The following is a 24389-nucleotide window of genomic DNA, read 5'->3' on the forward strand; positions in this document are numbered from 1 at the left end:
GTAATCTCCAAATGTTTTGGTATTTTCCAGCATTTCATTAATTGATTTCTAGTTTAATTTCATTGTGGTCTGAAAGTATACATTATATGATTTCTATTCTTTTAAATTTGTTAAGGTGTGTTTTATGTCCCAAAATGTGATCTGTCTTGGTGGATGTTCCATGTGAGCTTGAGAAGAATATATTGTTGGATGAAGTATTCTATAAATGTCAATTAGATCCAATTGATTGATGGTGGCTGTTCAGTTCAACTATATCTTTACTGATTTTCTGCCTGTTGGATCTGTCAATTACTGGTAGAGGTATGTTGAAGTCTCTAGCTATAATAGTGGATTTGGCTCTTTTTTCCTTGTATTATAGTTCTATCAGTGTTTGCCTCACATATTTTGATTCTTTGTGTTAGGTGCCTATACCTTAAGAATTGTTATGTCTTCTTGGAAAGATTGTTAGGTCTTGTTTATCATTACACAATGCCCCTCTCTCTCCCTGATAATTTTTCATACTCTGAAGTCTGCTTTGTCTGAAATTAGTATTGGTATTCAGCTTTCTTTTGATTAGTGTTAATGTAGTTTATCTTTCTCCATCCCTTTACTTGTAATCCGTGTCTTTATTTTTAACAGTACATAATTTGGTCTTGATTTTTTTTAATCCACTCTGCCAGTCACTGTCCTTAAATTAGTGTATTTAGTCCATTCACATTTAAAGTTATTATGGTATAGTTGCATTACTATCTACATATTTGTAAATGCACTTGTTCTTTGTTTCTTTTTCTGCTTTCTCCTATTTTTCTGTCTTCTCTAGTTTTAATTGAGCTGTTTGCCACTTTCTCACTCTGACTTAGCATACTAATTATATGTCTTTAAAATGATTTTTTGTGTTTGTTCTAGAGTTTTCAATATATATTTATAGTTACTTGGACCACTTTTAAACAACACTATAGGCATACCTTGGATATATTGCAGGTTTGATTCCACATTGCTACAAGGAAGGTAAATATTTCAAGAAGGCAAGTCTCACAAATTTTTTGATTTCCCAGTGCATATAAAATTTATGCTTACCTGTAGTGTAGTCTATTAAGTGTACAGTAGCATTTTGTCTAAATAAACAATGTACATACCTTAATTTTAAAAATTTATTGCTAAAAAATGCTAGTGATCATCTGAAGCTTTAGCAAGTCATAATCTTTGCTGGTAAAGGGTCTTGCCTCAGTGTTAATGGCTGCTGACTGATCTGGGTGGTGGTTGCTGAAAGCTGTGGCAATTTCTTAAAATAAGACAACAAAGGAGTTTGCTGCATTGATTGACTCTTCCTTCCTACAAGAGCATGTGATGCTGTTTGATAGCATTTTACCCACCATAGAACTTCTTTGAGAATTGGAGTCTATTCTCTCAAACTCTGCCGCTGCTTTATTAGCTAAGTTTATGTACTGTACTAATTTATTTATTGTTATTTCAACAATGTTCATGGTATCTTTACCAGGAGTAGATTCCATCTCAAGAAACCATTTTTCCTTGCTCATTCCTGAGAAGCAACTCCTTATCCATTCAAGTTTGATCATGAGATTGCAGCAATTTAGTCACATCTTCAGGCTCCACTTCTAATTCTAGTTCTCTTACTATTTCCTCCACATCTGCAGTCACTTCCTCCACAGAAGTCTTGAATGCCTCAAAGTCATCCATGAGGGTAGAATCAACTTCTTTCAGACTCCTGTTAGTGTTGATATTTTAACCTACTATGAATCATGAATGTTCTTAATGACATCTGGAATGGTGATTACTTTCCAGAAGTTTTCAATTTAATTTTCCCAGATCTGTCTGTGGAATCACCATACTTGGCATGTATAGCCTTATGAAATGTATTTCTTAAATAATAAGACTTGAAAGTCAAAATGACTCCTCAATCCATGGGTTACAGAACGGATGTTGTGTTAGCAGCATGAAAACATTTGTCCTCTTGTACTTCTCCATCAGAGCTCATTGGTGGCCATGTGGATTATTCATGAGCAGTAATATCTTGAAAAGCATCTTTTTATCTGAGCAGTAATTTTCAACAGTGGGCATAAAATACTCAGTAAACCATGCTGTAATCAGATGCACTGCCATCTATGCTTTGTTGTTTCTTTTATAGAGCACAGGCAGAGTAGATTTAGCATAATTCTTTTCTGTTTTTGTTTTTTCTGATTTAGCATAATTCTTAAGGGCCTTAGGATTTTTGGAATGGTCAGTGAGCATTGGCTTCAACTTAAAGTCACCAGCTGCATTAATCTCTAACCAAGAGAGTCAGCCTCTCTTTTAAATCTTTGAAGGCATCTTCTTCCCTAAAAAGCTGTTTTATCAGCAATGAAAATCTGTTGTTTAGAGTAGCTGCCTTCATCAGTTATCTTAAATCTTAGCTAGATCTGGATCTTGCTGCAGCTTCTACTCAGTAATTGCTGCTTTACTTTACACTTTTATGTTATGAAGATGGCTTCTTTTCTTAAGTGTCATGAACCAGTCTCTGCTACCTTCAAACTTTTCTTCTGCAAACTTGTCACCTCTCTCAGCCTTCATAGAATTCAAGAGAGTTAAGATCTTGCTCTGGATTAGGCTTTGGCTTAAGGGAATGTTGTGGTTAAAACTTTGTCTATATCAGCAATAAGGCCATTTTGCTTTGTGATCATTCATGTGTTCCTAAAAGTAGCACTTTTAATTTTCTTCAAGAACTTTTCCTTTCATTCAATACTTGGCTAACTATTTGGTGCCAGAAGCCTAGCTTTTGGACTGTCTTGGCTTTTGACATGCCTTCCTCACTAAGCTTAATCATTTCTAACTTTTTTTTTTTTTTGCTTTTTTTTTTTTTTTTTTGAAACAGAGTCTCGCTTTGTTGCCCAGACTAGAGTGAGTGCCTTGGCATCAACCTAGCTCACAGCAACCTCAGACTCCTGGGCTCAGCGATCCTCTTGCCTCAGCCTCCTGAGTAGCTGTAACTACAGGCATGTGCCACCATGCCCGGCTAATTTTTTCTATATATATTAGTTGGCCAATGAATTTCTTTCTATTTATAGTACAGACGGGGTCTCACTCTTGCTCAGGCTGGTTTCGAACTCCTGACCTCGAGCAATCCTCCCGCCTCAGCCTCCCAGAGTGGTAGGATTACAGGCGTGAGCCACCGTGCCCAACCCCATTTCTAACTTTTGATTAAAAGTGAGAGATATGCCATTCTTCCTTTCACTTGAACACTTAGAGGCCATTGTAGGGTTATTAATTGGTCTAATTTTAATATTTTTATGTCTCAGGGAATAGGGAAGCCTGAGAAGGAGAGAGATGGGTGAATAGCCAGGTAGTGGAGCAGTCAGAACACACATAATATTTATAAATGTTTTCGGTTAATAATAATAATAATTAAGTGCATTATCTTATATGGGCATGATTCTTGATGGCCCAGAGCAATTACCATGGTAACGTCAAGATCACAGATCACCATAATTGATACAATAATAATGAAAATGTTTAAGATATTGTGAGAATTACGAAAGTATGACATAGAGACGGGAAGTGAGCACATACTGTGAGAAAAATGACTCCTTTAGACTTGCTTAAAGGAGAGTTGCAACAAACCTATAATTTGTAAACAACACACTATCTGGGAAGCATAATAAAGCGCAGCCCAGTGGAACGAGGCTTGCCTGCTTACTGCTTCATGGCTTGTGCAAGTCCCTTGTGACAGCATACTCTCAATTCTTTTTTTGTGTCCCCTATACCCTTGCTGTCATTTCAGTTATCCATAAGCTATAATTACCAAATATGTTGTTACTAATATTACTTTTTAAAAAATTATCTGTTAGATCAATTAAGAATAAGAAAAATAAAATATTTTATTTCCATTTACTCCTTCCCTAATACTTTCTTTATGGAAATTCAAGTTTCTGACCTTTTATATTTTCCTTCTCCAAAGAACTCCTTGTAACATTTCTTTTAAGGCAGGTCTCCTGATGCAAATGCCTCCAGTTTTTGTCTGAGAAAGTCTTAATTTCCCTTCACTTTTCAATGATAATTTTGCTGGATACCAAATTCTAGGTTGGTAGATATTTTTCTTTCAGTACTTTAAATATTTCAGTCCACTCTTGCTTACATTGTTTCTGAAGATATATCAGTGTTATCTTGTCCATGTCCTCCCATCAATAAAGTGGTTTTTTTTTTCTCTGAATTCCTTGAAGACTTTATTCCCTCATGTTTGGTTTTTAGCAGTTTGAATATAATATGCCCAGATGTGGATTTTTTATATTTATCTTGTTTGGTGTCCTCTGAGTTTCCTGAATCTGTGGTTTAATGTGTCATTAACTTTGGAAAATTCTCATCCATTTTATTAGTACTTCAAATATGTTTTCTGTTCTTTTTTTCTTCTCTTTCCAGTATTTCCGCTACGGGCATTTCATGTATTTGTAGCTTTTGTAATTGTCCCACAGTTCTTGGATATTGTTTCCTTTTTTTTCTCTTTGCCTTTCAGTTTGGGAAGTTTCTATTCACATACCTTGAAGCTCACTGATTCCTTCCTTGCAGGTGTCCAGTCCACTGATGGTCCCATCAAAGGCATTTTGTTGGCCGGGTGCGGTGGCTCATGCCTGTAATCCTAGCACTGTGGGAGGCTGAGGCAGGAGGATGGCTCAAGATCAGGAGTTCGAAACCAGCCTGAGCAAGAGTGAGACCCTGTCTCTATTAAAAATAGAAAAATTAATTAGCCAACTAAAAATATATAGAAAAAATTAGCCAGGCATGGTGGCGCATGCCTGTCGTCCCAGCTACTCGGGAGGCTGAGGCAGTAGAATCACTTGAGCCCAGGAGTTTGAGGTTGCTGTGAGCTAGGCTGACTTCACGGCACTCTAGCCCAGGCAAGAGAGTGAGACTCCATCTCGAAAAAAAAAAGGCATTTTGTTTTCTGTTACAGGTTTTTTTTTTAATTTCTAGCATTTTCTTTTGGTTCTTAGCATCTGCATCTCTCTGCTTACATTATCCATTTGTTCTTACACTTTTTTCATTAGAATCTTAGCATATTAATCATAATTATTTTAAATTTCTAGTCTGATAATTTCAAAAGGTATGCCATATCTGAGATTGGTTCTAACGTTTGCTTTGTCTCTTCTGACTGTGTGTGTGTGTGTGTGTGTGTGTGTGTGTGTGTGTGTGTGTGTGTGTGTGTGCATGTGTACGTTGGGGGATTCAAGTTAGGTTTTGTGTTTATGTTTAGTGCGCCTTGTGAATTTTTGTTGAAAGTCAAACATGATGTTTCAGTTAATAGGGACTGGGTTAGATAGACCTTTAGTGTGAAGTTTTATGTTTATCTGGTGGAAGTTATGTTTAATGTTTGTTGTAGCGGTAGATGTCAGTGGCTTCAGTTCCCTCTCTTGTCTTTTTTTTTTTTTCCTTCCCTTGCTGTCTTTGGGTTTCCTTAGAAACTCCTTTTTATTTATTTATTTATTTATTTTTGAGACAGAGTCTCGGTTTGTTGCCCAGGCTAGAGTGAGTGCCGTTACGTCAGCCTAGCTCACAGCATCCTCAAACTCCTGGGCTCAAATGATCCTGCTGCCTCAGCCTCCCGAGTAGCTGGGACTACAGGCATGCACCAACATGCTCAGCTAATTTTTTCTATATATATTAGTTGGCCAATTAATTTCTTTCTATTTATAGTAGAGGCAGGATCTCGCTCTTGCTCAGGCTGGTTTCGAACTCCTGACCTCGAGCAATCCTCCCACCTTGGCTTCCCAGAGTGCCCGGCCAGAAACTCCTTTTTAAATACAGTCTGTATCTTGTATCTCTCTTATTTGTAATCCACTGCTATAATACTGGAGCCCTGTTGGTCAGGTATTGGGGGAAGCGAAGTGTTATACAATCTTATGATTAAATCTTACTTTGTTTTAAGGGGCCTTCATCTAAGGACTGTGACTTTTCCTTGAAGGCAGGCCTTCATTAAGGAGAAAAGAACACTCTGAGTATATTAAAAATGGTTACTTCCCTCCTTCTGGAAATGCTAGGGAATTTTTCTTCAGTCTTCACTTTGAGAACGTGGTGGGGTTTCTGGAGGTAAATCATAAAAAACGCCTGGGTTCTCCCTGGAGACTGGCCTCCCAGGAGTGTTTAACTCTCAAGATAGTCCATAGTAAGTTTCCAGTAATTGGTCAGTTACTGCTTAACTGTTTCTACAAGTTACTGGCTCCAGCAATAAACTGTGAATCTCTGTATTCATGGGTCTCTCCAGTTTTCAGAGTGGCAGTTTTCCCTGTGACCTCAATTCAATGATAGCTTCAAGAAGAGTTTTTAATTTTTAGTTTGTTCAGCTTATTTCTTGTAAGGATGGGATTGGTAACTTCCAAGCTTTTCACGACTAAGGTAACTGGGAGTCCTCATACTTGTCTTTATCCTCATTTGTTTATTATCATTAAACATGAGGTTGACTGTTGCTTTATAATTGAAATATATAAATAATGTGATTATATTTTGTTTTGCTTTTTTCCTTTAAGAAAGTGGACCCCCAAAATTCCCTTTCTTAAAAAACACCTATGAATTGCTTTTTTAAATTCTGTATAATTGGAGAAAAGGACTTGATGCCTCTGAGTAGTCAAGAATTTATATTCACAGTGTTTTTTCTACTTTGTTTCTTGGCCACAGTGTTCTTTGAATGAGCGATGTTAGGATAGGGGCAAAGTTTAAGAGAGGCTGTTCAACTTGCCTTTAACCATTAGGTCTCTGTTTTTGTTTTATATATAGGGGTTTTAAGTAATATTTTGTTTGAAAAGTAGTTTCTGCTGCAAAAAAGACAGTTGAAAACCACTTTTCTAGAATACATTGTTCCTCATAGATTTCTAGTTAATAACTGCTACCTAAAAGATGAAAATTATTTCCCCTTGACAGGAACATGTCTACTTTGTGTCTATATTTAGAATTGCATCATTAAAGGTCAAATCAGGAATGTAGAGGATCTCAAACCTATTCTAAACAAACTGCCAATGTGAAAGCTGGTCACCAATCTATGAACTAGGGACTCTTACTTGGTACTAATAAAATTGATATTTGTCAACCTCTCAGGAATCTACTTAAGTTATGTTGTGGTTCAAATTACTGAGTTCCTACTGAAACTTATACAGTTGCAATTCCTCCTAAAAGTTCTGTCACAGGTTTAATTATTCCTACTGTACAAGGTGGAATAATATTTTTATATCAGGCTGAGGTTTTAGTAATGCTTGGTCTGATGGAAAATAACAGAAAACAGTACACATCAACTTCACTATATTTTGCAAATGATTAAAAACTTAGAGATAGCTAGAATTTGTTTTCTCAATAAAGGTGCTTCTACTTATTCCAGAAGTATCGTCCAGAATTCCTGGTAAAACTTTATTAATAATTTCCTCTAGTAATTGATATTTCAGAAATAATATAATCAGTTTAAAAATACTGGGAAAAAATCAAATATCTAACAAAAATTGATGGCAGTTTCATACATTTTATATTAAGTAAAGAAGTATCTAAAGACTAGTTGAGTTTTATTTACAAAACTGCCATCTTGATGATTTGGAAATATTTGGTAGAGTAAAATATCCAGAGTGGAAATTTTTAATTCATGATTCTGCACCTTCAGCAAGGACTGCTTAGTTTTTGATAAGCTGCCAGTTTAGGTTGAATGTTAATCAGTAATTAAATTGTTCAACAACTTGTATTAAATGTCAGTAGGAGAAAAAAATTGAAATTAGTTTTATAGCATCTTTTGTCTCAATTTTGTGGTCATAAAACCAGAAGAGACATTCAGAGGGTTATGTTTTGAGTGAGTTAAATGAAGGAAGGTTGCCTAGCTTGATTCTAAAGTCAACAGTTCTTTGCTGACCTAACTTACTGGCATCTTGCATTTTCAATTATCAACATAACAGGTCATGATTTTGCTGTTTGTAGGTTTATAAAAGATTTTGTGTAAAAGCTCTAGAATCACTGGGTATTTTACTAATATTACTCTACTTATAATTTCAACTAATGAGCCTTTATAAATGTGAGATTAATTTCATGTAATTATTTTTGGTAGCATCAGTTTGAGAAATATGTGTCCCTTGGGCCTTAACTATTAATCTGCCTAAATAAAATTTTTTATTAGGAAAAGCCCTAATTTCTACCACACATGGTGGCAGCGTTCTTTACCTTACTCTTTTCTTTCAAACACTGAATGAATACCAAAGAATTTGATTAAAGATGTTATCAAATACCAAAATGTTATATACTGTGAGATGAATTTGCCTAATTGTGTTAAAGTCCTTTTCAGTGTCAGATACTTAAACTATTTTGGGAAAAAATTTCCAAAAGTGAGAATAGAGCCTGTAGTTTATCAGTAAACTTTACTTATTCCTTAGAAATTTGTGCATAGAATAAGGAGAATTGTGTACTAATGCTAACCTCTTAAACCTAGTATGCTTTCAGAATTTGTTAGCATTAAAAAATGATAGTATCATGGATACTGTATATAAAATTCTACCTCAGTTTTTAACTTATTAATTTATGCATATTTTAAGTAAATAATTATATGTTATGATATAGTAGGAAAAAATCAGGTCTTTAGTATTAGACATACCTCGTTTCAGTTCCCAGCTCTGTCATGTAGCTGTATGGCTCTGGGAAAGTTACTTTTTGAAAGCACATTTCCTCAGCAGTAAAGTGGGGATAATTTTACCTTCTTTAAAGAGCAATCATGAGAATCAAATAAGATGCCATATGAACATACCAGATATATGGTAAGTGCTGACCAAACTAAAGTGCAGGTAGGGAGTTGCTTTATGCTGTGTGCAGCTCTGTCAAGAACAGTGTGAAGTGATACACTGCCATATCTTTAAAGGAAACCAAGTGAATATCCGAGCTAGAATTTAGAAATCTGAAAATCATTTGCATGCTTTTTTTAATCTCATTAAAAACTTGAAGATACACATATCACTTATTTTTATCTTATTTTTAGCTTATTAGTATAGCATAATTATAATACCTGAATTGTACAAATCCACTTCCATAGTGCTTTTCAAACTGTTATTTCAGCCTAACATCCATACTTTTGCGGAGGTTACACATTTTAAGAGCATATTTAAACAGAGTCTCTAAGAATTCAAAAAAAAAAAAAAAAGAATTCAATTTTATATTAGTATTTTGCTGTGTAAAATAAGTGCTTCACAGACCAGTAGGTTAGTAGGAGTTGGTGCTGGAAGATCAAAAAGCAAATTCAGAAATCCTTTCTTCTAGCAAGTATTAGAAGGAAAGAAAGGAGGTGAAGCTGAAGACAGTTGGTTTGGGCTGTCTTCCATCTGGACCCCTTTCCTATATTTGGGATACTTCCTACAATTTGAATCTTACTGGGAGACAGAAGCCAAAAGCCAATAAAAGGCCAAATACTTGCTTCCTCCTCCATTGCCTTTGGCAACTACAGTAGTCAATCCCGTTGTTACCACCTGCAACTTGGAATCTGGATTGACTGTGGCAGAGAAGCTGAGACTGGAGAATTCATTTCTGTAGGAAGAGCAGTATTTAGTTTCTAAGAACACCAGTACTGATTTTGGGCTTTCCAGTTTGTAATTTTTAGTCAGGCATTAAGGAATTAAATTTTGTAATAGTGAAATTAGTATTTTTTTCCCCATTTTGAACTTTTACATCTGGATAAAATAAAATTCTGTTAGTCTCCCACCAAGGTTGTTGGTATGGGTTTTCCCCCCCCAAATTTTAGCAGCTTGTTATCAGATCTCATTTGGATATAAAATAATGCATGTTCTTGCTATTTCTTTTGCCATAGAATATTATGTATGTAAACAATTATATGTCAAGGGTTTAGGTAAAAGTTAGTTGTTCTGCCACAAATAATGGAGCTCTTTCTTATTAAAATATATTTGCAGTGTGGATTTTTTTATGTATAGTCATATATACATTTATGTGAATTTTAAACATTTATCTGCATGTCTTTCAAAATAGAATATTCCTGCAAAAAAAAACACAACACCCTTATGCATCTTAAATAAAATATTTTGTAGCAGGAGGGTTGTTAAGTAGGACATGGAATATTTTTTGGCTGTTAAACAAAAATAGCCTGCCAAGAACTTGATTGATTAAGAAAACTCCAAATGAATTTTGAGTGCTATGTTCAACCCTTTTATTTATGGTTTTAAAACAAAGGAAACAGTCTTAGCTTTATAATCACTGATGTTTGTTTTCAAATTGTTCTTTTGAATATGGTAAATTATTAAAATGTTATATGTATTATACATTATTACTATGTATCACCTCCTGAGTACATTGTACATTGCAGGCTTTTAAAGAATAAACTCTTTTTATTGATTGATTTATTTATTGATTTATTTTTTAGACAGAGTCTCACTCTGTCACCATGGGTAGAGTGCCGTGGCATCATCACAGCTCACTGCAACCTCAAACTTCTGGGCTTAAGCAGTCCTCTTGCCTCAGCCTCCCGAGTAACTGGAACTACAGGCGCACACCACACCAGCCAGCTAATTTTGCTATTTTTTATAGAGACGGGGTCTCACTCTTGCTGGTCTTGAACTCTTGAGCTCAAGCAATCCTCCTGCCTTGGCCTCCCAGAGTGCTAAGATTACAGGCATAAGCCACTGTGCCTGGCTCAAGAATAAACTCTTAAGGTGGTAGGAAAACTGTGCTTTATTTACTTCACTTGTTTATGTGTTTATGATGCCTAAGAAATTCTGTTTGATGATAGGAAAAGTGATGGTAACAATTACAGTATAAATTATACCAGTAAAGTAATGATTATTGGCTTTGTTTTAGTTCCAGTATTAAGTATGCTAATCTTAATTGGCTGCTTTGGGTAGATGGAATCAGGAAACTTGTACCTGTTATCTTTTGTTAATATCTATTCAGTTGAACCAAACAATTTTTCATAGGATTAAAGAAAAAATAATTTCGCTGAAGAGGAATTAAATGAAAGAGTAGAAGCAAATCCTGAGCTTCACTGTAATTATTTAAATAATGAGCAGGAGACTAGCCATTATAAATCGTATTGATAATGTAATTGAAAATAATAATATGGATTTTTAAAAGATTGCCAATGACTGAGAGAAAAGTGTCAGAAATAGTTACTATAATAAATGTGTTAAATATTTTGTTAAATATGTGTTAAAATTTTTGTATTATTTTGCCAGATATTGATACATTCTGTTTCCTATCTTTTGAGAAAGTAGCAGATGAAAGAAAAAGTATTATTTCTGTTGTTTTTAGTTACAATAGCATATATATTTTATACTTAAGTGTAGTCTTCAGTAGAGATGAAAATATAGAAGATGCAAAAGAGGGATAATATATGAAGGAACACAATAGAATCCAGTGTATAAGTGAAAGAGTTAACCCTGAAAACAGTGGCTACTTTGGCTGAGATCCAAGGGAAAGAAAGGATGAACAATGTCTGGAGTTGTAATGTAGAGAAGAAGGAAGCTCTAAGAGAGTAAATTTAAGTTCTTTCAGTAATAAGCTTTTTCTTTTCTTCAGAGAAATAAATATAAACCATTGTCTCTAAATTTACAATCTCACATTAGTACAAGGGAAGACAAGCTCTAAAATAAGATTGAAGTGAAGTTCAGTATTTCACTGAAGTTGAGTTGGGAGCTGTTTCTATGGGGAGGATTTTTCAGGAGGAAAAATGAATACAGTTAGTTGTAGTGATGGTGAGTGTCATTTGATAATGGAGGGCATTAACTTGGAAGTAGATCAAATGTTACTGAGCAAAGTCTGAATATTTTGCAATAGAAGGTCTCAAGGTAGATTAGTAAGATAGGTAGGTGAAAAGACAGGCAGTTACCAGTACTGCTACTAGCACTACCACTACTAATGATCCTGATGATAAAAGCTATTATTTATTTATGACCTATTTGCCAAATAGCTTTACACATATTGTCAAATGTAAGCCTCATGACTACCATGAAGGCTAGATTCCTCATAAGTAAAATGAGTTTCAGAGAAGTACGTTTTGCCCAGATCTGCTGCCTATTACTGTGCACATCAAAGGGGGCACCATTCACATTATATATGCCATAAACTGTATATTGCAATACAGTTTTTCAGTAGAGGGCAGTAAAGTATCTTAGTAAAGACCATTCTTTTAATTTATGTAAAGGTACCATACATAAAATTGCATCACATATATAAAGAAAGCTTAAATAAAATACACTACAATGTTAGCAGTCTGGTTATTCACAGGGAATTTTTATTTTCTTTTGAATACTCTTAAATTTTCCCAGTTTCCTTAAATGAACATTTTTTTTATGATTTAGGGGGATGAGAGATGGCAAACAGAGGTGATTGCTGGAAAGGTAGTAGTGAGGATCATTTTTTTAGACATGATAGTAAACAGTAGTAGCATCCTGTCTCATCTCTCATTCTTCCCCCACACCATCCAGTAAAAATCTATAATCTGAAAACTCATTATCTGTTTCTTTTATATTTCTTTAGAGTTTAACTCTCCAATATTACAATTAAACTTGTAAAATCCAGATATTCCATTTAATGGACTTAGAACTCTTAAATGCTTTTCACCCTCATGTGATTATTGCAATTAGCTTCATTCATAGTCATATTAGAACTTCATCTTGAACCACCACAGCAATCAATGAATGGCTTGTATGACCAGAGTAGTTAGAAAATGGACTTGGGATGAGGGAAAGGGTAGTAAATTAGAGAGCAATAATAGACTCTATATTGGGCAGGTAGAGTAATGAACACTTAAAAATCTCTGTTGTCTTAAAATCATATATATGTTGTATATATTTAGTAATTAAAATTGATTTAAAGAAATTCATCATTTTTATGTATTGCAAATAAACTTGATTAATTTTATGTATTGCAAAATAGTTTAAAAATAGAAATCATTTTGACTAGTGACTAATAGCACATTTGAGTTTGGGGAGGGTGTGTGTCTGTGTAGAGACTTTATATTTCAACTAATGATTTAATAGTGTTTAGTTAAAGCCTTAAAAACACAATAAGAAATGCCTCCTTGTGATAATTATTAGTCTGTATGACAGACCTCCAATCATACATATTTCATATGAATGAAATAGCCCTGTGAATTCTGAGAATTAAAAGAAATTCCAAAACTTAAAATGTATTTAACGATTTTAGTTTCACAGTAAACTTTTGGTAAGTTTTTATATAAAGGAATATGAATGGAAATTAAATATGTAACTTACAATGATTTTTTTACATTTTTTAAATATGCCAATTACTTTTTGATTAAAATTTAGTTTAAAAAGTCATTTCCTAAAGGAATATTAATTTGAAATAGTGGATATATGCTATACATTAAAAATTGTTTCAAATATAGACATGTTTATATTACAGCCATAAAAAATAAAGTTCTAAGAGATCTCTGCCACAGACCTTAAAGAGACTGATTGTACAAATAATTGAATTACTGGGCTGGGCAAGGTGGCTTATATCTTTAATCCTACTATTTTGGGAGGCCATGGTGGGAGGATTGCTTGAGCCCAGAAGTTTGAGGTTTCAGTGAGCTATGATGATGCCACTGTGCTCTAGCCTGGGCAACAGCAAGACACTGTCACACACACACACACAAAACAACTTTTTTTAGGTTACTAATTAGTAATTGACATTTTAAATACATTCTTTGCTATCTAGATTCTAGTGTTCCCTATCATTTCCATGTTTTCCAATTAGTAAAGAAGAATAGTACCTGACTTCCTTCAGTTTTGTGTCCTTTGCCACTTACCCACTTAGACATTTGTATTGTTAAGCCCTGGTGGTGATGCAACTTTGTAAAACATGGATGAACATACAAAATGTGAACTCAGCTATAAAGGCAGACTTACCAAAATGTATAGAATATAAGTTGTTGGATTGGATATGCTAGAATTATTATATATAATATGAAATATAGTAAATGCTTGAACAGCTTCTAAAGGTACAATAGAGTATGGTATTTGTTTATAAGATAATGTTCTATTGTGTTTTAAAATGATATTTCATTCACTTTCAAGAGATTCTTAGCCTTCATTGAAGATAGGGAATAAGTGTTCATTGAAGTTGAATGACTCAACTTGGAAATACAAGAGAGTTTTTCAAAGTAGTTTCAACATGTACTTGAATACATCCAAGTGTCAGAAAATTTCTACTGCTTTTGTTTTTTATAGGTGGTTTCAGACACCCTCACAGGTTTTCTACCATGCAGCAACGGAACATGGAGGAAAAGATGTATATCCAGGGCAGTGTCTTTGGGAAGGTTGTGAGCCTTTTCAGCGACAGAGGTTTTCTTTTATTACTCACTTGCAGGTACACTTTCTTAATACTATTTGATCAGTAAGTCATCTAGTTGCATTAAAGATGTTGATGTGTATTCTTTTACTTCCTTTTTATCAAAAAGGATAAGCACTGTTCAAAAGATGCACTGCTTGCAGGATTAAAACAAGATGAACCAGGACAAGCAGGAAGTCAAAAATCTTCTACCAAGTAAGGAAAATGAGTTCACTTCCTATTGTATATACAAAAAGAAACTAGGCAAAACACAGAAACAATGAAAGGCAACTTAGCATATTGGGAAACTGGAAACCTGGGTTTTACTCCAGCTCTGCCACTAACCAGCTACGCGACTGTTCGAATTCCTTAAGTTCTCTAGGCATCACTTTTCATATTCGTTAGACCACAAGGTCTCTGTAAGGTACTTTGTACCTCTAACACTGATTCTACTTTGTAGACAAGTCTTTAGAATAATGACAGATGATGATACTAATATATGAGAAATGCTTAGTAAACTAGAAGTACTATGTATAGTTCTTTGTCCTTTAAGAGAATTAAACATCTATTTGATAATGACAAAGAGATTTCTTTATATGTATAAACATGCACACCTACTGGTTAACACTTTAAAGATTGTTTTCACATTATCTGACTTAATATTCAGAATTCATTCATGTTAAAAATAAAAGTACCAGAAATACCCCCACTTGACAGATATGAAAAGAAATACTGCAGCTAGTTATAGCGTCAGAAACAGGGTTTCCTCACATAGGTCAGTGCTCTTTCCACCACTGCCTCAGCAGAGCACACAGATAGTGATGCAGTGTATCTGCTTGGCCAAAGAAATCTATAATAATTTGAATTTGACTTTATATCAAACCATCTCTACAGCTCCTCTGTTCTATATAAGAACAGTAGAACTATACTGAAAAGACTGATTGAAATTACTAAGTAATAATGAAATAAGATTTAAGAAAGTAATAGTTTGAAATGTATTTAGCATAATTTCATATTATCATATTAGATTATCTTTTCCTGGATGCCCTATGCCAATACATTCTTAGGTAATATTATTTTGCTCTTAGATACAATTTAGTATTTCTAAATTTGCAGGTTACGTTGTAGACTATTTTCTTCTTTGTTAACATCTTCACATTATAGTCAAAAATGAGAACTCTACAACTTTGGTACTATGTTATATTTATTTTGATTGCATACTTACCCAACACAGTAACTTTAAAGATAGAATATCTGTTGTTTACTTTAAAATTGATAAATTGGAAAATAAAAGACTTGAAACTTCACCTGGATCCTAACAGCCCCTTTGCCTAAGCTGACACAAAACATAAACATTAATGCTGGACCATGGGACCTTTAATCACCCTCTATCCAGAATTTCAAAGTAACCACCTTACGGGGTTGGCAGGGTGGTTGTAGTTGTCAGTCTCTATGGAGTATCATGTTAACAGTCTCTTGCTCTCTGATCAATTTAGGCAGCCATCTGTAGGGGGCACAAGCTCAACTCCTAGAGCACAAAAGGCCATTGTGAATCATCCCAGTGCTGCACTTATGGCTCTTAGGAGAGGATCAAGAAACCTTGTCTTTCGAGATTTTACAGTAAGCATGCTTTGAAAGCCTTATGTGTAAAGGTGTGAGCCCTGTATGATTTAGATCTTTATTCTTTTTTTTTTTATTTTCCTTTCCTTTTAAGGATGAAAAAGAAGGACCAATAACTAAACACATCCGACTAACAGCTGCCTTAATATTAAAAAATATTGGTAAATATTCAGAATGTGGTCGCAGGTGAGTAATGTGTTTTCCTTAGCCAAAGTAAATTTAGATTATTTTACTTTTACATATAAGTTAATAAAACTAGATATCTATATTTTATTTACTGTTTTTCTCACCAATTTTACAAGTACATCTAAAAGCTTATGTCAAGGTCAGGTCATCATGATCTCTTAAAAGCCAAATGTAGGGGGAATGGGCATTTATTGAAACCTTAAAATCTGTACCCCCATAATATGCCGAAATAAAAAAAAAAAAAAAGCCAAAAGTAAATAGAACAAAGTTGAAACAACCAAAAGGTGGTCTTTTAACTTGTTTTATTAAGTTAATTTTCTTCCTGGCTATAGAATTTAGAACAAAAAGTAGCTATACTGAAGAGGAAACTTGGATGTTTATTGGGGAATAAAAGGAATTGGTCATTTGAATCAAGTGGAATCAAAATGAAATTCATATTGACAATTAGCAGTTTAAGGTACCCATCAAAGTCATGATATTGTTAAGATTCACTATAATATTTTGAAGTTTTTAAAGTTACTTTCTAATGGACTTAAGCAAGAGAAAACTTAGGATTTTGTAGATCTACAGAAACTGGGAAAGATAACTCTTTAATCTTTGAAAGAATAAATATGAATGTTCTATTGATGCCTTCTGTACCTTGTCTCCCATGAAGTTACTTTTCTAGTATTTCTCCTACATCTTTGATTGACCAATCTCAGGCTCCCTGACTGGAGAAGTTGTCCTCCTATGCATCTTGCATTCCTGATAGTCACTTTCTATACCAGGCTTTCCATTTACATGCTGTTAATTCCCTCTCCTCAGTATGTCTTGAATCTACCTTAGTTCTTCCCCCAACCCCTATTTTACCTTGTTTTAGGTCTTTTATGATATTCCTTGCAGTAACCTTTAGACTAGATTTTCCAAACATATAAACAGTGGTATCAATTATAAAAGAAAGAAATGAATTTGACTGTATCAAGTTTTAAAATTTCTGTAAGTTGAAGGTGAATAACATTTAAAACTAAAGTCTAAAAAAAGTGTGTGCAACGACAAAATTTAGTATATTAATTTTATTGAGTATTCTTGCAAATAAAAAAATTTTCTACATCTAAGCACATTTTTTCAGAAAACAAAAAAGGTTTAGTAACCATATGAGAATACCCTAGGGGCTTTTTTTCACATCCAAATTGCACATTCTTGGCCTTATAGCAAAGCCTCTTTGACTAGGTCTAATATGTTGTTGAGCCAAAAAATTTTAATTTAAAGTTTTTGTTTTATTTTGTTATTTAACCCTTCCAAATCTCTTCTGGCATCTTCGGCTCCTATAATCTTAGAATAGTATAGTAATAATATTCTCAAATTAATTGTGGTGATGGTTGTGCAACTCTTTTAATATACTAAAAACCAGTGAATTGTACATTTTAGATGTGTCAATTGTGTGGTATGTGAACTATATTTCAATATAGCTATTATAAAAGATAAATTTTTTAAAAATCAGGCCAGGCATGGTGGATCATGCCTGTAATCCTAACACTTTGGGAGGTAGAGGCAGGAGGATGGCTTGAGGTCAGGAGTTGGAGACCAGCCTAACCAACAGCGAGACCTTGTCTCTACTAAAAATAGAAAAAATTAGGCTGGGCTAGGTGGCTCACGCCTGTGATCCTAGCACTCTGGGAGGCCAAGGTGGGCAGATTGCTTGAGGTCAGGAGTTCAAAACCAGCCTGAGCAAAAGCAGGACTCCGTCTTTATTATAAATAGAAAGAAATTAATTGGCCAACTAATATATATAGAAAAAATTAGCTGGGCATGGTGGCACATGCCTGTAGTCCCAGCTACTTGGGAGGCTGAGGCAGGAGAATCACTTGAGCTCTGGAGTTTGAGGTTGCTGTGAGCTAGGCTGATGCCACGGCATTCTACTCAGGGCAATGGAGTAGACTCTTAAACAAAAAAAATAAGTGCTAAAAAGCATATATCCAAGTATAATAGTTCCCCACTTCACCTCTCCTGTCCACCTCCAAGAGGGGAGCTTTCAACAATTTGAGCCAATTCTTCTAGGAATTGCCTCCATATTTCTAAATAATATGTCTGTTACTATTTCTTTTTATTTTTTTGAGACAGAGTCTCGCTTTGTTGCCCAGGCTAGAGTGAGTGCTGTGACATCAGCCTAGCTCACAGCAACCTCAAACTCCTGGGCTCAAGCAATCCTGCTGCCTCAGCCTCCCGAGTAGCTGGGACTACAGGCATGCACCACCATGCCCAGCTAATTTTTTCTATTTTTTGTAAAGATAGGGTCTCCCTGTGTTGCTCAGGCTGGTCTCCAACTCCTGGCCTCAAGTGAATATCATGTTATAAAAACAAAGTAGGCATATTTCATTGTATTGAAACGAAATGCCTATTTCATTTTTAAAAACATCAAGAAATAAAAGATACTAGTTTATATCAAAAAGTAAATCATTAGTGACCTCGAAATCATCTGTTGATTTCAGTTTATTCTTTCTAGTTTTTTTCCATATGACATGCAAATAAAGGAATATTTTTCAACATGTGGCTGTTAGTTTGAAAAATATTATTATAATTTTATCTAAGTTTTTGAAACTAAAGGCTCTTTTTGGTCAAAATGTACATTGATCCAGAGGGAAAATAATTTGTACTTTTTTTTTTTACTTGTTTTTATTTTTTAATTTAGTTTTTAGCAAATTATATGTAAATTTAAGTCAAATTTTTATGACTCATTTTTTTTCAGAAAAAAAACATAGAAATTTGTTAAGTAGAATTTTTAAAGTATATCATGTAGGAATATACAAAACAGAGGTGTAAAAGCTCAATGAATTATCACCAGGCGAACCACCCATATAACTATCCGTCCAAGTTAAGAAGTAGAGCGGTGCTGGTGCCAACAGAACCCTTTCATGTCCTCTCCAATCTCTACTCCATTCTCCCTCCCTCCAGGAACCACTGTCCTGATCTGTGACACCATAAATTAGTTGTGCCTGATTTTGAACTTCCTAAAAGTAGAATCATATAGTATGTATTCTTTTCAACATTATGTCTGTGAGATTGATTCATGTTGTTGCATATAGCAGTATTTTGTACATATTATTGCAGTATAGAATTGTTTATTTTTTCATTCTACTATTTTTGTTGAGAGAGGCTTTTTGCTTTGTTGCCCAAGATGGATGGAGTACAGTGGGCTGATCATATAGTTCACTGTGACCTCAGAGTCCGGCGCTAAAGCAGTCCTCCCAAGTAGCTGGGACTAAATGCATGTGCCACCATGCCTGGCTTTTTTTAATTTTTATTTTTTTGTAGAGATGGTGATCTCCCTATGTTGCCCAGGCTCATCTCAAACTCCCAACCTGAAGCAGTCCTCCCACCAAGGCCTCCCAAAGTGTTGGGATTACAGATATGTGCCACTGCACCCAGCCTCTTTCTACTTTTGATGGGCAAGTGGGCTATTTCCAGTTTGGGGCTATTAAGAATAATGCTGCAATGAACAGTCTAACTCATATTCTGTTTCTTGTCCATATATGTACACATTTCTGTTGAGTTTTTGAAAAGGATCAGTGACTCATAGGATATTACAACTTTACTACATAATGCCAACCAGTTCCAGAGAGGTTTTATCAATTTACACTCCCTGTAGGAAAGTATGGGAGTCTCTGTTGCTCTACATACTTGCCAACATTTGGTGGATGTGATTTTAATATTTAATTTTAGCCATTCTTTTGGGTGGAAGGTGGTATCAACATAGGGAGGCTACATAAAGCTGAATATACAAATGGTCAAAAAACATATGAAAAGATGGCCATCTTTTTAATCTTGATTGGTTTTTTTTTTTGGAGACGTGGTCTTGCTATGTTGTCCAGACTGATGTCAAATTCCTGGGCTCAAGTGATCTTCCCCTTAGCCTCCTGAGTAGCTAGGATTACGAGCATGAACCACTGTGCCCAGCTAATCTCAATTTGTTAGATTTGTTTTACTTCTTTCTTTGCTTTGTTATGGTAAAAGTGACTTAAAGTCCTCATGTTAAATTTTGATTTTGAATTTTTTGTGTCTTTTTTCATAAACTGCTTCTGTAATGTTTTTTATTCATAATTTAGGAGTCTTCATTTCCTCTTTTTTTGTCTTACCCAGAGTTATTTTCATGAAAATGCCAAGGTTCTTGGATAATCTCATGCTAGCTGATTTTTCTCCTATCATCTAACACATTAACTGCCATGTGAGTTGTATTTAACCCATGCTAGTTTTGAGCCCGGGGTCTTGTGAAGAGTATGTAACTCACACGTCTCTTTACCTTGGGAGCTGCATGAACTGTCTTTCAAGTTGCATATAACTCACACGCAGAAAACAAAAAATAAATTTTTCATTAAATAAGAAAGGAGCATTTTGTTTTTGAAGTTTTTATTCTATTTTCATAATAAAATAGTAGCCCCAAGGAAAAATTTTTTTGCTAGTGTGGCAGTCAGTGTGTTACTATGAAATTGTTCACACATAAGGCACACTTGAAATAATTTGCAGTGAAACTACACCTATCTATCCCTCCATTTCTGGCTAATTTTTACCACTTTTCTTCTCAGCCCTCAGCAACACTTTGTTCTTTGCTAGACAACACTCACTTTTGTAATCTCCCGTCTTTGTATATACATACAGCAACATCAATATTGTGATCTTTTGGGTAGAAAATTTCTTTTAAAATTTATAAATTTTTAGAAAACTTCTTTTGTGGGTAATTCAGATTGTAGTTACACTAGCTATAGCTTGGTTTCATTAATGAAGAGAAAGAAACTTTAATCATACCTACAATATAGTTTTAATTTCACATCATCTCCTAAAAGCAACCATTTTGTTCCTCTCCAGCTGTTTTCTGACATAATATAAATTTGAAAGAAAAGCATGAATGGAGATAGATACAGAATTGTGCTATGCAATCTTCCATGTTTAGAAAGGTACCACAGAGAAAAGGCAGTTGGATGGTATTGCCTAATTCTACCTCAACTAGCTAGAAAGTCAGTTCAGTTTGGGGTGCTTCAAGTTGGCCCCAATTTACTCATCTGTAAATTGAACAGGTTAAGCTACTCGTTTCTCAGATGCCTCCCTCTCTTCCTGCAATGCTATATTAACCTCTACTGGGTGTGGAACTAGTATTGTTTATACTTTAGTTTTTAAACTTGCAAAATCCATGATAAGGAATCATCACTGTGACCTTGAAGACTGACAGCCTTCTTAATGTTTTTTTTTTTAGATTGTTAAAGAGACATGAAAACAACTTATCAGTGCTAGCCATTAGTAACATGGAAGCTTCCTCCACCCTTGCCAAATGCCTTTATGAACTTAATTTTACAGTTCAGAGTAAAGAACAAGAAAAAGAGTCAGAAATGCTGCAGTGAAAAATAATTCCACTTACGCAGTGGGGACTCAAAGTCAGATACATTTCACATATTGTTACTGAAGAAAGCACCAAGTCTTAATGGAACAGAGACCATTGAATGAATTATTTTATCTCCTCCCATGATGCTGAGAGGAAGCTTCGTATTCTGATCTCTGAGCGAATCCCTTTGTTCTCTGTTTAAAAAAAAAATCTAAAAAGAAAAAGGAAAAAAAAAAAGAACTGCTGTGGGATTGTCAACCAGCTTATCTGCAGGATGTCTCTCAGATCGGATAAATCCTGATGGAAACTGGTATGATCAGAATTCAGTACCATCCACATTGGAATATACATGGAATATTGTAAAACCTACATGAGCAGATGAAATAGAAGCATTAAATATTTTTATCTATATCCCAAAAGGAGCACATTTTTATATTTACAAAACCGTTTAAGCTGGTTTGAATAATTAAAAAAAAGTTTCAGCACACTTATACCCCCAATCTCAGAGGGGGCCACCAATATCTAGCTATGGATTGTGTGTTTTGTTTAGAAATCAGTAGCTTGGTTTTCTTACTTGAGCCAATATATTTTCACTTATTTATTATCATAAAAATTTACCAGTCTGAATAGATCTTGTAAATATTTGTGAATAGAACGACCACCTTTCATGCCACTGCAGCCACTGGAAATACATTCTGTGGTGTCCTAGAAGCATTATTGGTAGGTTCTAAAGTTTTCTAGACTTTCCTGTCAATTGTAAGTAATTGTGATATATTCTACGCAGTGGATGTTCTTTAAATTTGTGTAAATACTTCTGCAAAGGTACTGATGCTGTAAAGTCAAACAGTTTTGTGGAACTGTGATTTTTTTTCTTTTTTCTTTTTTTTGTATTATATACCTTGTAGAACTCATTTTGCTGGCTGAAAGAGTATGGAATAATATATCTCATGTCATTTTTGTAGAAGAAAACTATTTGAAGGTATTTTTTGGTTTTCCCTAACATGTATCCACTGTAAACGTTTGTCATGTGCAAGCTCAGAGCTTGGACAGAATTTTTTGTATTTGTAAATTGGTTTAAATACATGGAATTTTATACAGGTTTTCTCCTGTGTTATATATGCATTATGTGCAGGTATGATATTTTCTTCACTGCTTTTTCTATCTTAATATAGTGTGGAATTTTATTGTATTATTCTTCCATTCTTAATACTGTACCACATTCCTGCTCAGAAACTGCTCACTTCCTTAAATTGTCTTTTTCCCCCCAGCGTGAAATGTATCCATTTATAACTGCCTATTGCCTGTTCTATTAGCATCCAAAAATGTGGAAGGCCTCCCAACCACCATTTCTGCTGTGTCCTTAGGATGTGCAGTAAAAAGTATAGACCTAACAGTTTATGTTATAGAATGGCTTTATTTACTTTGGTGACTGTTTATAGTTTTTAAATAAAAGACTGAACATTTTCTTGAGTCCTTCATTTCTGAGTATGCTTAAGACAGTCTTAAAAAAATAGAGAATCCTAAATTCAGCTGAAGGCAAGGTCTAACGGTCACCTACCTATTAGATTATATCTTGATTGATAATATATTAGAGAAAAGATAAGAGAGGTCTTTTATGTGACAATTTGCATGACATAAGCAGGAGATTGACTGAATATTTATATCTTGTTACAATGCAGAGCAGACCCAGATAATAGTATATGATTGGTGCAGTTAAAGCTCAATATACCTTTTTTTATTGGATACTGTACATCTGACTGAAAGCTCTCATTGTTTGATATTGTGTTTCTTGACTGTTTATTAAGAATCACAGTGTATCCAAATCTTTAATCTGAATTCGAGGGCAGATTCTTAGAGTGAAGAGCCGTAGTTTGGATATAAAAATTTTTTAAAATATTCTGATTCAAGTAGTATCCAAGGAAAATCTAATTTCTCCCTGAAGGAGGATCCCTGGCACAGCTGCCTTGTCTCAAATGAATGCTTGAGAAATTTCATCCAACATTAGTCAGGATTATTTCTTAGGGTTGTGGGGTTTATGCTTGGCCCATCTTCCAAGACTGGGGCTGCCCAGCAGACACCCTAGAGATCATGTGGATAACCCTAGAATGGCTTTCCAACCCTTCAAACTTACAAGGCTCCTGATGGTTCACATCAGTTGGGGAATTTTCTATTCACTTTACTTATCCAAAAACCTCTTGAATTTTTGTAAAGTAATTTTGTGCAACATCATTTGTTTTAAAGGTACCTTTTTCTTTTCAAAATAAGAAAGTGCAATGGTAATTAAATTAATAGAAAAGAGAAGAAACTCCGGGTTTAGAAAAATGATTTTCCTGTTGACCATTCTTCCACCTCATTGAATTGCATGCTGTAGTTCTAGCTTTTGTGCTATTATATGTAAATATGACTGTAGTCCTTTAAGCATTGGTCTCAGCAGAGAATTTTCTAAATGTATTTGACCTAATGAAACCAATTTATGGCTTCTCACTTAGGTTTTTCCTCTTATAGCTTTATAGAACTATATAACAACATGGACTTGCTGTGTAATGGAATTAAAGTGCTCTTGCACAATAAGTTCTGCGTAACCCTCTCATTCATGAAAAGGTGCTCCTGGCTAGACAGAAACTTGCTGATTTCCAGTATTGTTATTTTTGTCTAAAGTTCTGTAAATACATGCTTTAATGTTACCTTTGAGAAATCTATGTAAATAATATAGTCTACAACATAGAGACTGTACAATTCTGTGTTATATATGTGCCTAGTGCTCTGTTGGCACTCAATAAATTTTAAGTAACAAAATTGATAATCATATAGCGAAGGCATATTTTTCTTCCAAGCTCGAGACAGGATGTGACTATATACTAATGAGACTCAGTAATCCAAGCCACATGTGAAAACTCGTCTCATTACTGTATAGTCATGCCATGTATGTTTTTTTAAACCACAAAATGACAATAAAAATGATTTTTTAAATGAGAAT

General features: G+C 34.5%; 1 protein-coding gene across 1 annotated transcript in view; it reads left to right on the plus strand.

Moving 5' to 3' along the window:
- Positions 1-24389, plus strand: part of ARID2 (AT-rich interaction domain 2) — a 167458-nt gene extending 143069 nt beyond the window's left edge. The window contains exons 17-21 of the mRNA XM_076007199.1: positions 14157-14295; positions 14387-14472; positions 15753-15876; positions 15971-16062; positions 21287-24389. Coding sequence (XP_075863314.1) covers positions 14157-14295; positions 14387-14472; positions 15753-15876; positions 15971-16062; positions 21287-21431 — 586 coding nt within the window. The 3' untranslated portion in view covers positions 21432-24389. The remainder of the gene's footprint in view (positions 1-14156; positions 14296-14386; positions 14473-15752; positions 15877-15970; positions 16063-21286) is intronic.

This window comes from Microcebus murinus, chromosome 10, assembly GCF_040939455.1.
Source record: "Microcebus murinus isolate Inina chromosome 10, M.murinus_Inina_mat1.0, whole genome shotgun sequence".
In the NCBI taxonomy this organism is placed as follows: domain Eukaryota; kingdom Metazoa; phylum Chordata; class Mammalia; order Primates; family Cheirogaleidae; genus Microcebus; species Microcebus murinus.